Raw genomic sequence first — 17,614 nt, 5'->3', positions numbered from 1 at the left:
AGAAAGCAATCTGACATTTGCTATAAATGTAGATAGGCACAAATAAAGTCACAACAATTGAGTTCATGGTTAAATTAATCCTGGCTTATCAGGGAGAAGGAAAAAAACCACAATATTGAGTTTCTCTCTCTGGTGTACAGGTAGTCCTCAACTTACGGACACAATTGAGCCCACAATTTCTGTTGTTAAATAAATTTTGCCTCATTTTACCATTTTTCTTGCCATAATTGTTAAGTGAATCAGTGCGGTTGTTAGCGTGAATCTGGCTTCTCCATTGATTTTGCTTGTTAAAAGGGTACAAAAGGCAGTCACACGACTCCAGGATATTGCAACTATCTGTTGCCAAGCAGCTGAATTTTGATCACATGACCATGGGGACACTGCAATGGTTGTAAAAACTGTTGTAAGTCACTTTTTTCAGTGCCATTGTATCTCTGAATGGTCACTAAATGAAGTATTGTAAGTTGAGGACTAGCTGTACTTATGTGTTTTTTCCCTAATGAAACAGCAGCTTAGGAACAAACGATTATCCAATTTTCTTCTGAACTTAGAAGCACTTCTATTTCAACCAGGTTTTGGCTATTTGTGTGAACTTCATATCTCTTTTACTAGTCACCTCACAGCAAATTACAGAATATTGGTAGGAAACAAGGACAATAAAGTAGGCTGACGATAGGCTTAGCGAGTTTAAGGTGGCAGAAAGAGAAGGCAATGGAATAGTAGTTGTCATTTTGTGGATAAGCATAATGCCAATAGCAATTTCTGCTATTTACATGGCAAAGCATAGTCTGTGTAATAATTTTCTTTTGAAAGGTTAACTTCTTCATTGTTATCATTTAAAAGGAGATTTAAAACATTTATCTCCCAGAACTTTAAAAGTTTCAGAAGAGAATCTTAGACAGAATGACTTGCAACCATGTGTAACATTTGATGGCATCATTCAAATAGCTGTTGGGAATAGTTTTCAGGGGTTGGAGGGTGGGTAGATGTAGGCTAAGAAAATAAGCACCAGCAAGAGTCATTAAAAAAAGCAGGGCCGATTTCTAGATACAGTGAGAGATAATGGGCTGTATCTAATTGTATCTTTTAAAAAGCCATCTCACAGTGGAAGAAATTCCATTATGCTCTATCTCCCTGTGCGACCCTAAATCTACTCAAGTAGGTTTGAGTACTCTTCAGAATAGATATAAAGTGCACCTAGGGAGAAAAAGAGATTGAAAAGTATTTCTATTGCACAGGCAGAAATCCACATAATGTTGGCCATAACTCAAAATACGCCTTTTCATTACCCAACAAGGCATGAGAGAAAAAAGGGATATTATTGACTCACGTACCTGTCACTCCATTTTCTCGAATTACCAAGTAGTCTTTTGTGCATTCTACTGAGTGCTGAATATCTAATGCTTCAAAACTAATGGTGAGATAATGATTCTCAGGTCCATGGATAAACCATTCACATAATAAATTATTTGGATAGTAAAGTTCAGAAAACCCAATACTTTCAATGAGTCCATTTTGTCCTGTCAGTGTACCACCACATGCCGCTGAAAGAAACAAAGATGTTCACTAGTCAACCATAAAACTGCTCCTACATCTCCTTCCCATGAAAAAGGACAAACCAGCATGACTGTAATATACTATAGAGCAGTGGTTCTCAATTATTTTCTGTCATGCCCCCCCTAGGAAGAAAACATTTCGCGCCCCCCCCGCGTGACTGTCTATCCAATTGGGTCCTTTGCGTGTGTCACGTGCGTCCAATATGACAGTATTTGCCGAGGTCAAACGAGCCCCCCTTTACGGAGCCTCGCGCCCCCCCTGGGGGGCCCGCCCCACTATTTGAGAACCACTGCTATAGAGAGAAAGATATAGATCTAGATTGGCAATGTGGTGGTTAAGGCACCAGGCTAGAACCAGGAAGACCCAATTCTAGTCCTGTCTTAGGCATGAATCTGACCCTGAGCTGGTCACTCACTGTCAGCTCTAAGAAAGGAGTGACAAACCATTTCCAAAAATCTGTCAAGAAAACAGCAAGGACTTGCCCATGCAGTCACCAAATGTCTGGACTGACTTGAAGGACTATCATCGACACCATCATCATCATCACCACCACCACCATTTACCATTGATTCTTCAGATGTGAGTATATTGGATTCTATGCCTTTTGATCTATATCAGTGCTTTTCAGGCACTTCAAAGCATTCCCAGAAAATCCAGGAATAGGAATCAAAACACTTGGGCTAATTATATGTTAAGAGCATGAGAGAATTTCACAGATATCACATATGCATTTCACAATTACCAGGAAAATGAAGAGTGTTCTCACCAATTCAGAGAAATCATTAAGAAAAAATTGAAAAAAAATCTCCATCCTATCACACTGAAAAATAAATTGTGTTTTAAAACGGAAGTAATCCGGTTGCTGAGATTTATCTACTGTATTTATTCTATTTAAATAAATCTTATTAAAGAAAAATCTCTTTAATATTCCCTTGATTGAAATCACTTGCTGAAAACTTGACAGTGATTATTCCGGAGAATGAGGAAACCTTCTGGTATTCATTTTAGAAGAAATGATGCAAAACTGTATTTGCAGCATTTTTCTAAAATTGCAGCTAAGAAGAACATTCATCATCTTAGGTGCTGAAGAATTTCTCCAAATCAGCAGTATCATCGATTCACATTTTATCTTCCTCTGTTCAACCCCAATTTTTAGAGATTTTATAAATGCATTATTCTAGTATTTTCTATTCTTAGAAGCATAAATGTTAATATTTATGCAAATATTTTTGAAATTCACTTCAAAATGGTAGTCTCATTTTAAATATTTTTTAAAAAAATTCCATAACTAATGATGATGATGATGCAGAAATCACTTTCATTAGCTGGTATATTTCAAAGGATTAGAGAACCTGACCAAGATGATTAATTGTAAAGCTTAAAATCCAGTTCATGGATGTGTCTTTATACCCTTAGATTTTAGGATCAGTGAGGATTAAATGTACATAATACCTCTTGAATACTCAGCTTTGAATCCAGACCGTCTCTCCATACTATTTGATTGGAATCTCATATATAGGGAAGAACCAGAAGATCTCTGAATGCCTGGCATGGAGGTCCCACATAGTTTAATGATGAGCTGAGCTGTGGAATCAGCCCCATCTCGTAATTCAAGATAATCTATTGTACAACTAAAAGAAGACCATATTATACATTTTTACACACAAATATCAGACAAATATAATTTTAGAAGGCACAAAATCCAGATACATCAATATCTGCAATTAATAGTATTTGGGTAATCTGAGACTAAATCAATTACAGAATAAGAAATATTTAATCACATCCCAATACCATATTGAGCAAGTTAAGCTAATAATTCTACCCGATGGATAGATGTCCAGAGTTACCCCAAAGAGCAAGATTGGCAGTATATAAATTTAATAAATAAATAATAATAAATTGGGATTTGGTGGCATCAGACTAAACATTATTAATTTACAACAGTATGTTCTGATTCATCTTTCAGTAAATTCAACTTTGAAGTTTTTATTTAAAATTTGAACCATGTAGCTATAAAAGGAGTTGCTTGAAAGAAATCCTTTTTATTTAGATATATTCAGTAGGAAGCTTTTATGATATGTTAACTGCTTTGGATCCTCATCTTTCACTACGTTGAGTAAGTGAAATAGGAAGAGAAGAAAAGTTGTTGCTAGCAGGTTTTTTTTTTTCTTTAATGAAATATACAGGAAAGCAAAACTGAAGCTCTCTCCTTCCACAGGGCTTTGTTCTTTGGAAAATAAATAAATAAGTAAATATTCTTAGATTGGGACTTAAATGCTGCCTAAAAATTAATATGATCTTGGCTGATTGTTAAAACCTAAGGGACTTCCGGTGGATTTTGCGTGCGTGATGGCGGCTACTTTGTAGCCGTCCTCCTGGGTAAGTGTAAGAACCGCTATGAACAGCAGATATCAGCTGTTCAGCGGTTCAAAATCCCCCTCCCGGGCAAAGGGGGGGGGTAGAGAGTGTCTGAATAGTGGTAGAGCCTCTTTCGCACCCCCCAAGTTTTTTTTTTTGGGGGGGTGAAAGGAGTGCTCCCACGGAGTTCAGACTTGTCTCCGCTTCCCAGCTGTTTTTGTCCTCAGGGACAAAACGAGCCGCCGCAAACACCTCCGTGCTTAAAGAGAACTGGTGAGTTTTTTTTTTTTAAATGGACAGAGCTGAGTAGAGGATTTAGTTTTTGCTTTCTTTGACTTATTTGGATTTTAAGTTTTAAGATTTGTTTCTATTTTTATTCTCTCTTTTTATTTTTTTTCTTTGTTGAAAGGGAAAGTAAAATGGCGATCGGCAAACTCCTCGGTGTTTTTTTTTCTGGAAGTTAGAATGCTGACCGGCAGGCTTTTTGGTGTTTTTCTTTCTTTCCTTTCCCTTTCTCTTTTTATTTCCTTATGATTGGAATGGTTGTTTTTGGTATCTCTAAGTATTTTTTTTGGAACGGACTTTTTTTATTTAATTATTTTTTTTTTCCCCTTCTCCCTTTTTTTTCCTTTGAACTCCCCTTTTTTTTTTTATTGTAATGACCCTTTTTTGAAGGACTTTTTTTCTGTTTAATTTTTTGTAATTTTTAAGAAGGAGTAAAACTTTTTTTTAATTCTTTTTCTCTTCCTTTTTTTCCCTTTTTTCTTTTTATTATAATGACCTTCTTTGGAGGGAGTTATATTTTTGAAGGAATTTTTATAATTGCTTAAGAAGGACTAAAGGTTTTTCTTTAAGATGGCTCCAAAGCGTCCAGGGATTTCTACAGTTTCTAAATCAACAGTTTCACCCTCTTCTGGGGGTCAGCTAATAACTATGAAGGACTTGCAAGACATGATGGGAGATGTTATAATTCAAATTAGGGCAGAAATGAAAAAGATTTTAGAGGAAAACAATAAGATCTTGAGACAAGATTTTGTTTTGGCTTTAGAAGGTGTTGCTTCTGTTCTTGAAAAGGTGAACTCCCATGTGGAAGAGGTAGCTGAAAAAGTGGACATAATGGAGGGGAAAATTGAAAGTATGGAAAAAGAAATGGAAAATGAGATTCTTATGCTTCAATATGGACAAATGGAATATGCCTTAAGAATTAGAGGCCTGGGAGAGTCTTTGCAAGGAGATCTGAAGGAGATGGTTGCAAAGGACTTTGCATTGATTTTGAATAAAGAAAAAGAGGGAATACTTAATGAAATTGAAAAATTATTTAGGGTTAACTCTGTGGTGGCAGCACAGAAGAATCTGCCAAGAGATGTGGTAATTTACTTTGGTAAAAGATCTTTACGCAATGAAATTGTGCAAGCCTATTATAAGAAGAGATTTCAAATTGCTTCACAAGATGTTATAATTTTTAAAGAGATCCCATCTAAAATTTTAAGAAGAAGAAAGGAGTTTGCTTTTTTAGCAAATGAACTTAAAAAGAGAAAAATTTCATTCAGATGGGATGTTCCGATTGGAATGGTGGTGAATTACCTGGGGACATGTTATAGACTTAATACTGTTTCTCAAGCAAAAGATTTTTATACTTCGGTCCTGGGGGTATGTGCATCGCCATCAATTAAGTTTAAAGCTTTGGAAGAAAAGAATGTAGAATCACAGTTTGAAGAGCCTATATTTATGAAAACTGGAGAATCTTTGTGTGAGAGGCCTCAACAAGTCCAGGTTGAGGAGCAGAAGACAACTTGTGCAGTATATAATCCCAAAGAAAAGCAGCAACAGAAGAAGGTTAAGGAAGTTTCATATTTAGTGGTTTCTGAATCTCTGGGAGATGTTAGACCTACAAAGTCTTTGGAGCAATCTTTAAGGGTGGAATTGTTGCCTGAAATGGAAACTGGGAAATCTCAGTCTGAGGGGCATCAACAAGAGAGGAACGGGCAGAGGATAACTTGTACAACTTACAATTGTAAAGATCAATACAAGGAGGAATTTAAGGAACCCTTATTGGCTTCGGAGTCGATGGGAGATTCAGGAATTTTGGAGCAGTCTCCTAAGGCAGAACTTGCAGCATTTCTTACGAGTTTGATACAAGAATGGAGAAGGGAAATGGAAGAATGGAAGAATGGAGAATGGAAAAAACTGGAATGTGAATAATTAATAATATTAATATAATTGAGATTGATAAGGATGTAGTTTTTTACGGATGGAATTAGTTATTGGTGAAGATTGAAATGTTTAATGTGTTTATTAACTTTGTTGTTTTAAGTTTTGAACCTTTAATGATAATATTGTTTAAATTTGTGTTTTGAAGGGATTATAATTTGCTTATTTTAGTGAGTGGATTCTAATATTTTAAATTTTAAAAATTTGTGGTTTTGGAGGGAGTTTATATAGAGTGATGATTGTATTTAGATTTGTTTAGGATTTAAAAGTGTTTTTAGTTTTTAAATATTATTATTAATATTTTTAAGACAAAATAATTTGTTTAATTAAATGTGCTTAGATTTGTTTAGGACTTATAGGTTTTTTAAGTTTTTGTTTTTTGTTTTTTTTTTTTTTTTTCTTCTTTTTGGATAGGAGAGAAGATTATGAAGATTGAAGGAAATATGTACTTACTTTAAGTTCTTTAAGAGTATTTAGCTTTAATGGTATAACAAAGATTTGTATGTTTATTTTTTTGTTTTAGGATAAAGAAAGAGGGAGAAATTAGATTTTATATTATAGATATAGATATTCAAAGAAAGTAATGTTTAAATTTGTGTTTTTGGAGGGAGCTTATATAGAATGATGATTGTATTTAAATTTGTTTAGGTTTTAAAAGTGTTTTAAGTTTTTTTTTTTTTTAATTAAGCCTGTACTCAGCTCTGGGAAGTCCAGGGGAGGGTTTGGGAGGTTGGGAAGGGGGGGGGGTGAGGTAGGGGGGGGTATGGGAAGGGGATTTGTTTTTGTAAAATGTAAAAATTTTCAAATAAAAAAAAAAAAAAAAAAAAAAAAAAAAAAAACCTAAGCAAATACTGAAGAGCTACAAGAAATTCCAGGCAAGGGAAGAGAAGCTGAAGAGAAAAGATGACAAACCACTTTCATGTGTTGCAAAGAAAACGACAGGGAAGGATCTAAGCCAGCGGTTCTCAACCTGTGGGTTGCGACCCCATTTGGGATCGAACGACCATTTCACGGGGGTCGCCAAACAACGCGACCCGCCATTTTTTGTCAGCTGGCGGCACCGCGCATGTGCACCGTGCCGTGCATGCGCGCCGCACATGGGGACGCCGCCGCGCATGCGCGCCGCACATGGGGACGTCGCCGCGCATGCGGTCGCGCATAGGGCGTCGCCACGCATGCGGCCGTGCATGGGGGCGTCGCCACGCATGCGCGGCGCGTCCTTATGACCGGGGTCGCCACAAAAAAAAAGGTTGAGAACCACTGATCTAAGCCAAGGGTAGGCAACCTTGGCTCATTTATGACTCGTGGACCTCAACTCCCAGAATTCTTGAGCCAGCCATGCTGGCTTAGGAATTCTGGGAATTGAAGTCCAAGAGTTATAAAAGAGCCAAGGTTGCCTACCCCTGGTCTAAGGAATCAATAGAAGTTGAGCTCAGCTCAAAGCAGATTTTACTAAAAACTGAAAAGGAAAGAAAAGGTTATCTGTTTTTAACTGTGCTCATTAAATCAGAGGAAACATGCCTGTAATACAAGAGAAACCTCGATTTTCATGATTCACATAGCCCTGGACGAAAATTCAATTAGTCCATGACAAGCTAAGAGAAAAATATATTGTCATCTTAGCAGTTACATCTTTCCTTCAATTTGCTTCTAAATTTTTTTTTTTAAATAATAGGTTATTTTATCCTAGCTATCAGCCTAGTTACGCCTACATCCATGCTAGTGCCACTGTAATGCACTGGATCAATTAAGATCTTTCAGTAATTTCCTAACCCTGATTGAGAAACAAGAATGTGAAAAGTGGGATAGAAGATTCTTCCCATCATGTATTTCAGAAGAATGACATTCAGAAAAGTTCAGTGTTATCCAAGAAGACATTTGACAATCTTTTCAATTTTTTGAAATTGTACATAGGGAAACATCCAAAACGTACTATAGCCACGGTATCAATAGAAATAGTGCAACTAGTTATGTAGATGGACATGAACTCAAAACGCAAGTCTCATGTAGCATATTTTGTAACCTTTTTAAGAGACATAAAAATAGCAAGGAATATTTTCATAAAACTTGATTACAATAAGCCTTATAAAATGTAATTAAAATTAATCTAATAATTGTGTAAATACTTGGGTGAAGGCAGAATATCAAATATATCTTCAAACTGCAGCTCTACACCCATCCCATAAGGCACAGCTATGGTCCAGATGCAATCAGCAAAAAACGGATAATTTTCAGGATAGTTGGGTGAAGAGATAAATCCAGATGGATTGTCTTGAGTGATGTAAACATTTCCTCCACATGCTAGCAAGTAAAGAAACAAAAATAATCTATTAAATTCAATGTTCTCTGTGACATACCAGGATTTTCCAAACATAGGCTCCCAATACAGTTCACTTTGGTCATGCTATCTGAGTCTGCTTTGTACTATAGTTCACTAAAACTGGAGAGGTACAGATTTCAATCTGTACACAATTAGAGAGGCAAGCTCTACCTACAATTTTCACCTGTTCGTGGACTCCCTATAACCTGTCGTGCCAACTGGAAGAGAACAACCAAGCAGGAGCCTGCAGAATTTGAATAGTCTCCCTGCCTTGGGATGAAGAAGTTGTGGCAGAGACCATGGAGAGAAGGGACAATGCAGTCCTTCTGTACTCCTAATTAAATCAACTCAAAAGTAGACCATGTATAACTCAGTAAACTGAATTTGCATTCTTGTCATAATATAAGCAACATAGCTTATTATTTCCCCACTTCTCATTTATTTATTTATTTTGCATTTCTTTCTGTTATATGTGGTTTCCCTGTGGAAACCTGGAAGGACAAGTGACATTTTAAGGAAGACAGTTTGATATGTGAGACAGGCTCTGTATAATCTATCCTTTAAAAGGAACCTTTTTTTACAAATGGGTGAAGAATTCTATGTTTTTTTTCTGTTGGCTATGTTCTGGATATTACTTAAGAAACATTATGATTAAATTATAAAATACCAAAATTATTAAAATACTAAAAGAGAAAAAACATCATAAATGGCACATGTATCAGTATTTGAAAACTGCGGCAAAAAGGATGCATGTGGAAAGCCTTGGAGACTGCTGCATGCCTGGGCCTGAATTCCAAATGTGTGAAGAGGCACATTTCCTGGCTATGTTGATTCTAATGGGCTCTCTTGGCTGCTATTTCTATTTAAATTTATTTTATTTCTTTGCATTATATTTTAACTGTTTGCTGCTCAGAGTCACTGGTCTAAAATGCTATATAAATTGAATGAATAAATAAAATAATTTTTGACCCATTAAATAATTTTTTTAAGAAAAATCTTTAAAATTTCTAGATACAAGATGAATCCCAATATTTCGGCTATAGTGCACTGTTTGTTGGTCATATGGTAATTAATTGGGGCTTGAAAGAAAGTATAACCACAGGATTCAGTTCGGCTGCTACTTTAGAGCCCTTTAGAAATATTCATGCAACATAAATCTATAAATATCTATTAGCCTATAAACCAAAATGGAAATCGTTCGGGGTAATATGCTAGATCAGTGATGGCAAACCTTTTAGAGACTGAATGCCCAAACTGCAACCCAAAACCCATTTATTTATTGCAAAGTGCCAGGGCCACATCAGCATTGTGGTGCCCTCAGGGGGGGGGCAGGGAGGTGCCTCTGAGTGCTGCCTCTGGCACACAAAAACCAGGGGCGCAAAAATGGGCCACTGTGCTTCAAGGCACAAAAATGGCCACCACCGCGCCGTGGGGTGCAAATACAAGGTGCTGCACCAGGCAAGAATGGGGCAGTGCTAGTGAGTATCACACAGGCACTAGCTCTGCCCCATTTGCAGCATGTGCGTGTTCGCGACCCTGTGCGTGCATGCATGCATGTAAAATGCTTCCCTCTCCCTTTTCTTCCAGTCCACCAATCAACAATGGTTGGTGACCTCTGCTCTACCACCTCTACTCAAGCTTGCTAGTCAGCTGCTTTGCCTCCTTTGTGCTGGGCGGGGCAATGGCGGCCTGCTGCTGGCGGTGGTGGCATGCGTGCCATCAGACAGGGCTCTGAGTGCTGCCTCTGGTACATGTGCCATAAGTTCGCCACTACTGTGCTAGATAATAACAATTGCTGGGGAATGACAGCAAGGATTTAATTAGTTATGGCATGAGGAAGCACCACAATCTGTCTCCCTTTTCCTCAACCTTGAATCACTGGATTATTAGGTGGCTTTCCAATGTCATTCAAATCCATTCAAATTAAGGAAAAGCAAAGGAATAACTCATTATTCTAATTATGATGAAATGTCACCTGCCTGAATTATTAATTTACAGGCTGACTGGTAATTCTAGAAATTACCAAAACAATTAGAAGATACCAGGCCAAGAAGGGTTGATTCAGAAGGCTGATGGTCAAGTCATGGTCCTAAATCATTGTATGAGAATGGTTTAAAATTTCACTGATTTGTGCTACCAACAGACAACCTTTATTTGCATTCAGTTCTAATACTCACCGAGGCCCTTTGCCTCATATATCAGTTTGAAACCCTGGCTTCCATTACTGCTCCCAGAATTGAAGTGGATAAATAACTGGTTATCTGTGGTGAACATTATAGGGAAGGTATTGTTACCACAAAAGCGCCCATTTGTGTTCTCTAGTCCTAGTGGTGGAGCAGAGAAATCCGGTCCGTTTCTAAGCTGAAAAATAAATGGTGAATAGAGTCAAGGAGAGGGATTTGTTAAGGCATGATCCAAGAGGAATGATTTAAAAAACATACAGTGAAACCTCATTTTAACAGACTAATTGGAGGGAGAGGCAGAGAATGTCTGCTATTCCAAAGGTCTGCGGAATTCATCTAATACCTCACTGCAACGATGCAAATAATTTTGAGTGACAACATCACTATACAAATTATGGAAATTTATACAAATAATATAATTTGCCTCATCTATATAATGTCAACACATCAACTGATCCAAAGGATGAACAAAATTTTACCAAGTATTTATATATATATTTACATTTGTAAGTAGCAGGTTTTCATTTTAGCTTCACAACAAATCTGCAAACACAAATCACCTCTCATTTGATAAATTAGAAATGGGAACACAGACAAAGGATTATGAGTACTAAAATTTGAAGAATTTTAACAAACTTAATTCAATAAACTTTGAAACACATTCTCAAAGTAGATCACTGCTCATATGCAGATTTTCATGCTAAATAGTATTTTTGGGAAAGGTGATTTGTTTTACCATGAGCCTTATACAATGGAAGAAATGAAGGTGGAGTAGCAGGAAGCAGCAGACCCAAGGCTAAAGAGAACTATTATAACACAGATCAGTGTCTTCAAGGCCATCAAGAACAATCAGGTATTCATTGATTAAAAAAGATGGAAGGAAAAAGCTAGAATTGAAAATCTGTAACAAATATTTGTATATAGATCTTGATGTCTATTTATTGCATTTCTAATCTTCTGTACACATATACTCCATTTTTGTCTACAGTGAAGAGCTAAAGCTTACCCAGTGAAGTGTCCTTATACTAGAGTTCTGAGTAAGGATTTGTTTGAAAAGCTGAAATGTTGGAAAACTTAAATTTACAGGCTTGTCAGATGTGAAACCAGATACCCAGGAACAAAATATTAACTGCAATTGTTGTTATTGTTGTACACAAACATATATTCTTACCTCAACATAATCTCCATGAATGCAAAATGCATCATCATTCAGTACATGGAATGGTTCTTCAAAATGGATGCTAATGATGAAGCCATCAGGAACTAGAACACGCCAAGAACAACTGAGATTTGGAAGGTAGTTTTGGGGATAGTTGGGTGAGGTTATCATACCTTTGTTTGCATGAAAAGTACCCCCACAACCTAAAAAAAAGAATGAAAGTCTATTAAGCAAAGAACAATTTAACTTATAACCTAATTTCATGATATATTTTTGAATGAAAGCTGACCAGATTTATTCTTATATAGTTTTTTTAAAAATATGCTGAGAATCAACTTTTTCATAGGGTAGTGTACAACATTTTGGTCATTGTGGGTTGTGCTTACTGTTTTAGGAAGGAATGATGGCACAGTAGATATAGTTGCATTACAGCAAGGACTGGGGTTTCCAATTGTGAGGGGGATTGAGATTTCGTTGTTATTGAAATCTTCAATACAAATCTCTTTAAGAGTAGCCAAGTGCTGACAACAATATTTATACTCTTTGAACCACTGTGATCAGCCATTTTGCATTTTGAATGGGCAAGCTCTGTTTTCTTCTTCTGGGTTTTAAACTTCCTTCACCTTGACACCTTTGCTTGGCTTGACTTACTAGATTTCTCCTGTTTGTCTGATTCACTGACTATGAGCAAATGACCTGTGAAAATTCAGAGCTACCACCACATTTCTGACACTACTCTTAGAACAAATTCACAGAAGAAATATACTGAGAGAATTCTGTTCAAGAGTATGTCCCCTCATTAAGTAAGATTATAACCATTTACATTCTGTTTTTCCCTCCCCCATCTTTTTAACATATAAAGGATGGACAAGCGTAATTTAAAAAAAAAATACTTACTTTTGTGGAAAGAAGCATTAAATCCAGTACCAGTAATACTTGAATCTGAAGTGAACTGAATGAACATGGCATTCCCAGTTGATCTTATGGGGGCAGGAGGTTCTCGGCCGCATACAGTGGATAGAACTGGTGCAAGACTATTGTCTCCTATGAAAAGAAATGGGACAGAACAAATTGGCATGATCTTAAACTTTCCATTATTTTATTTATCTATTTAGTTAGTTGTTTTGTAAGTAACTAAAGGCAGCAAACATACATAATACTCCTTTGTCCTCCTGTTTTCCTCACAATAACACTGCAAGATGAATTGGACTGAGAGAGTGTGACTGGCTCAAAGTAACCCAGCTGTTTTCATGCCTAAGACCTGACTCTAACTCAGTCAGTCTTCTGGGTTTGTAGGACAGCACCTTAACTGCTACTACAGCGAAGTGGCTCTCCGTACTAGTTACTTGTCACAGGAACCATCTTTGATTTGGAGAAGTAACATTAAGACTGGAAATTCTAACTTCTTTCATCAGTTATTGTTTTGGGTAGCCAAACAATATTACTTATTCCAAACCATACCAATCATTCAGCTATGATGTCCGTGTTTGGAAGAGAACTGCCTTGTAGAACATTTGGAATCCATGGACTGATAGAAACAGAATTTCATTCTGCATTCAATTTTCAGAGTAAGACACCCCCCCAGAGTAATGGGGGGTCATTTATACATTCCACAGGGAGCAACATGGCCGAAGGACTGATAATTGGTAGATCTTCATTTTAATGATACTCTATAATTGGGCAGGAGTAGACATGCAGCAGCAGACAGGCACACATTTTTATTTGAACATTATTGAGATTTCATAACCCTGACTTCCCACTGCAATCCTCGCTTTACAAAAACGCGAGTGTGCCTCACCATCTCTGAAGACAAGTTTATCATCACTGCATGAGCCATGAGACTCTATATCCAAAATTAGGAGGGTAAACTCCACTGTTGAGTCTTGTGCTCTGATAAGCCATGTGCAATCTGCAAAATTTCTGTACTTTGAAGGCCAATCTGGTGAGAATAGGAAAAAAGGTGTTTCACCAGCTGTTAGGAGACCTCCACAGGCACCTGCCACCAAATCAGGAGAAAGAAAAAAGAGTTCCAGTTTAATAGATACACAGTTTGTTTCTCTTCTTCCTAGGTACACTAATTTCCCAGGGCTTCAGAAGTAACAGCTTTCGGGGACTCCATGCTTTAGCAGATGTTTCCCAATTTCTTTGCTTCATCTGTGTTAGTATTCTGATAAATCAGAACTTAATAATTAATTATTCTTCATAGCAGTCATATATGAACTGAAAAACTCTCCCTGACAAACCTGATGCAAAAGTTTTTAAAATCCCAAACTGACCCACTAGCCACAAGGAATATAGTAGAAAGTTATACAACTTTCACATAAAGGAGAAGTGCATGGAGATATATGGAAAAAAGAAGAACCTTGCTCCCTCCTGCCTGAAAATGGGGCTACTATTTCCCATGTCTTCCTGTATGGATTTTTTTTTCTATGGAGAAGGAAACGGGGAGCACTTGTCTCCTGCTTTCAGATGCATACATGTAAGGTGGAAAAGCATTATTTCTCATTTTGTACTACACAGAAAAAAAGCATCTAGTGTCTGAGGAGGCAACAGATGAAGACCTTGCTTCATCCTGAATGTTCTCCATGTAGAAAGAAGTAGGGAGCCATCTTCTCTAATACTACCAAGAAAACATATGCTAACAGTTATTGAGGGAATACAACATATTTCTTTATGTCTCCCCAAACGAGGCTAACAATAGAAAAGAGGATGGAAAACAAACCTATAGGCAAGTTATTTTCAGTATTTGCTGATGCTTCCATTGCATACCAGTCCAAAAGAAACCCCTTTCCATTTGTATAAGAATCAGAGGTGAATTGGAGAGTGACAGTGTTTCCAGAGGAGGTGAAAGAAGATGGAGCTACCCCACAATATGTTCCAATGAGACGTGAATGTATGTCTGGCCCATCATAAATCTGCAATAGGAATAGATCAAGATTTGAAACTATTTTTAAAATGTCCATAGTTTATGTATATATTAGAAAAAAATTAATAATAACTTGCTTTAATTGCTATTGAATGCATGTGAAAATTACATATTTCACATGTAATTTTCTGTTTATGCTTAACATGTCTTTTGCAAAATTAAAACTGCATCTGAGAGTCTATCCATATTTGAATGCTGAGATTACTGATAAAGAAGAAGTTGCCTTGCTACTTATTTGGAAATAATTTCACTAAAAATGAGAGACATACAATGAATTCTTACCTTCAGCTTATCATTATAACAATTATTCACATCCTCAATATCCATTTGTGTTATATCACCATGAATAACTTGTGTTTCATTCACAGTTATCATCCACTGATAGTTGGAGAAGTGAGGGTACTTTCTAGGCCATAGTGGAGAAGCAATTTGTCCATCTGTTCCTATAATACTATTTCCAAACACTAGAAAGGAATAGCAAGATTGATCCCTATTTTAATGTATATATTGTATCCATAAGTATATTGTACAGATTTATAATACAGGTAGTCCTTGATTTATGACCATTCATTAGTGTTTGTTCAAAGTTACACTGGCACTGAAAAAAGTGAATTACAACCAGTTCTCAAACTTATAATTTTGTCAATGTTCCCCCCTCCCCATTATAAAAATTTGGATGCTTGGCAATTGGGATATATTTATGACAATTGCAATGTTTCAATGTCATATGATTACAACTTGTGACTTTCCTAGTTGGCTTCTGACAAAGTCTATGGGGGAAGTTAGACATGTTTAAAAAACATGATTTTCTTAAAAACCAGGGTGATTCACTTAATGATTGCAGAAAAATTTGTGTGGAAAAATTGGATGTGACTCATTTAACAATTGTCTTGTTTAGGAATGGAAATTCCAATCCAAATTGTGGTTGTTAATTAAGGACAAGCTACATTGCATTTATTTATAAGCTCTCAGTAAATCCTGATTTACTTAGGAGCCCTTTCTGTGTGCCATGGATGGACATTGGTCAGAGAAGAACGGAAGTACTTAGACAGGATGCTGAAAGTGGAGAGCAAAGTGCCTAACTGAAAGCTTCTTATGGGCTTGCCCCAGGCACTTTAGTAGGGATTTGATATGCTCCTTCTTCCTTTCTGGGTTGGGCAGGAAACGTGTCAGACCACTTGTACAATACTTTTCCCTGTAGTACTAGAGACTGTTGCCTTCAGAGAGTTCAGTTTGCTATCTTTAATGTTGACTAATAATGTGCAATTTCAAGTAATGGTAATCTTTCATCTTTATCTTAACCAAAATTGGAAAGTTGAGACATGATATTAACAGAAGATTCTTTTAAAGAGGATACTGACTAATATCTCTTCAAATGCAGGAAGATTTTCTATAAAGTGGAACGTTTCTTATTTCCACTATATCTGTTGTTCTCTACAACTATTAAAACATTTGTATATCAGATATTTCCCTATTTAGCGCCAGCTAGTTCAAATTCTATTCAATGTACAATATAAAGTGAAAAGATCAAATATAGAACTTTGAACATTTACAAAAATCAAACACATCAAAAACACAGATCTCCCAGTTAGGAGAAGGCTAGACAACAGATTTATTTTTTTTTACTTGAAATACTGCAGCTCCTTGAAAGCTGTGTTTAATCTGTGCTAATATCTGCAGCTTTGATCTCTTACACCAATAGCTAAACAGCCAAGTTCAATATTTCAATATTTTACCCTCAAATCAAAATCAAATATAATTTAGTTCACCATGTAAGAGTGTAATGATAATATTCTCAGATTATAGTTTATAAACAGAAATCAATAAATACTATAATTCATCGGAGACTAATCTCAAGATATATGATTTTAAATCTCATACATTTGAGCAAATTCTTACTTATTGCAGCCTTCAAATTCCCTGTTTTAAATGGCAAATTTACTGTCCTTTACCATCTTGGACGAGATAATTTTTTATCCTGTTGTTAGCTTAGTGTAATGGGATTTGTGGACCAAGGTACATGTAGTCCTTGATTTTTCATTTAGTCACTGTTCAAAGTTACAACACCACTAAAAAAAGTGACTTAGGGCCATTTTTAACACTTATGACCTTTCCAGCATCCCCATGGTCACATGATCAAAATTCAGATGCTTGACAACTGACTCATATTTATGATGGTTGCAGTGACCGGAGTCATATAATCACTTTTTGCTCCCTTCTGACAAGCAAAATCAATAGGGAAGTCAGGTTCAGTTAATAACCATGTTACTAACTTAATAACTGCAGTGTTTCATCTAACAACAACAAGAAAAGTCGTAAACTGGGGAAAAACTCACTTAACTATCTTGCTTAGCAACAAAAAATTTGGGTTCAATTGTGGTCTTAAGTTGAGGATTACAGGAGAAACATAGACCTATTTTTTCAAAAGAAGAAACCTTGATAGCCTATCATAGCATACATCTTTCTTTTTCCATCTTCCAAAGGATTTATAATAATGGAATTCTTTTGGAGTTGAATATTTACTTACAGTGGGCAAATGTAGCCTGGAATCCTCTTCTACTGCTAGAGCCATCTGAGACAAACTTCACCCAAAGGATATGTCCGGTAATTGAGGTATAATTCACTGGCAAAGAGTTCCCACAGTATCGTCCCACCAGAGAACCACTGAAATTACCTTCCCTAATTTCTATGTAGTCTCTGGTACAGCCTTCACTTTCTTCCACCTGAAAGTCCCTGAAAGGGTTTTAATTAATATAAGTAAATTAAAAGTACAAGGTTTAATAAAATAATAATTTAATAGAATTTCAAAACATTTTTGCTAATTGTCCAATTTTCTTTCCATTGTTACTGATAAGAAAAATATCCTTGTATAATAATCCTCAACAGAAATGCTCACA

At 36.4% G+C, this 17,614-nt stretch overlaps 1 protein-coding gene across 4 annotated transcripts in view; it reads right to left on the bottom strand.

Annotated features, from left to right (window-relative positions):
• The window catches only part of LOC120302794 (tRNA (cytosine(38)-C(5))-methyltransferase-like), a 231,552-nt gene that overhangs the window by 47,035 nt on the left and 166,903 nt on the right, over nucleotides 1–17,614 (bottom strand). For 3 of the 4 annotated variants that reach the window (XR_005555217.1, XM_039331729.1, XM_039331731.1), the window contains exons 38-47: nucleotides 17,245–17,450; nucleotides 15,000–15,181; nucleotides 14,514–14,706; nucleotides 13,590–13,787; nucleotides 12,689–12,835; nucleotides 11,804–11,994; nucleotides 10,627–10,810; nucleotides 8,256–8,430; nucleotides 3,010–3,188; nucleotides 1,335–1,544 (exon numbers count right to left, since the gene is read on the bottom strand). Coding sequence is in view for 3 of the 4 variants with exons in the window: in XM_039331729.1 (XP_039187663.1) it covers nucleotides 1,335–1,544; nucleotides 3,010–3,188; nucleotides 8,256–8,430; nucleotides 10,627–10,810; nucleotides 11,804–11,994; nucleotides 12,689–12,835; nucleotides 13,590–13,787; nucleotides 14,514–14,706; nucleotides 15,000–15,181; nucleotides 17,245–17,450 (1,865 nt within the window). In the remaining variant the exon portion in view is untranslated. The remainder of the gene's footprint in view (nucleotides 1–1,334; nucleotides 1,545–3,009; nucleotides 3,189–8,255; nucleotides 8,431–10,626; nucleotides 10,811–11,803; nucleotides 11,995–12,688; nucleotides 12,836–13,589; nucleotides 13,788–14,513; nucleotides 14,707–14,999; nucleotides 15,182–17,244; nucleotides 17,451–17,614) is intronic. The other variant, XM_039331730.1, reaches the window with a different exon arrangement.

Source organism: Crotalus tigris, unplaced genomic scaffold (assembly GCF_016545835.1).
Source record: "Crotalus tigris isolate CLP2741 ecotype Arizona unplaced genomic scaffold, ASM1654583v1 scf7180000024437.13266115, whole genome shotgun sequence".
Taxonomy (NCBI): Eukaryota; Metazoa; Chordata; class Lepidosauria; order Squamata; family Viperidae; genus Crotalus; species Crotalus tigris.
The sequence above is the reverse complement of the archived record's forward strand: the minus strand, read 5'-3'. Positions and strand labels throughout refer to the sequence as shown.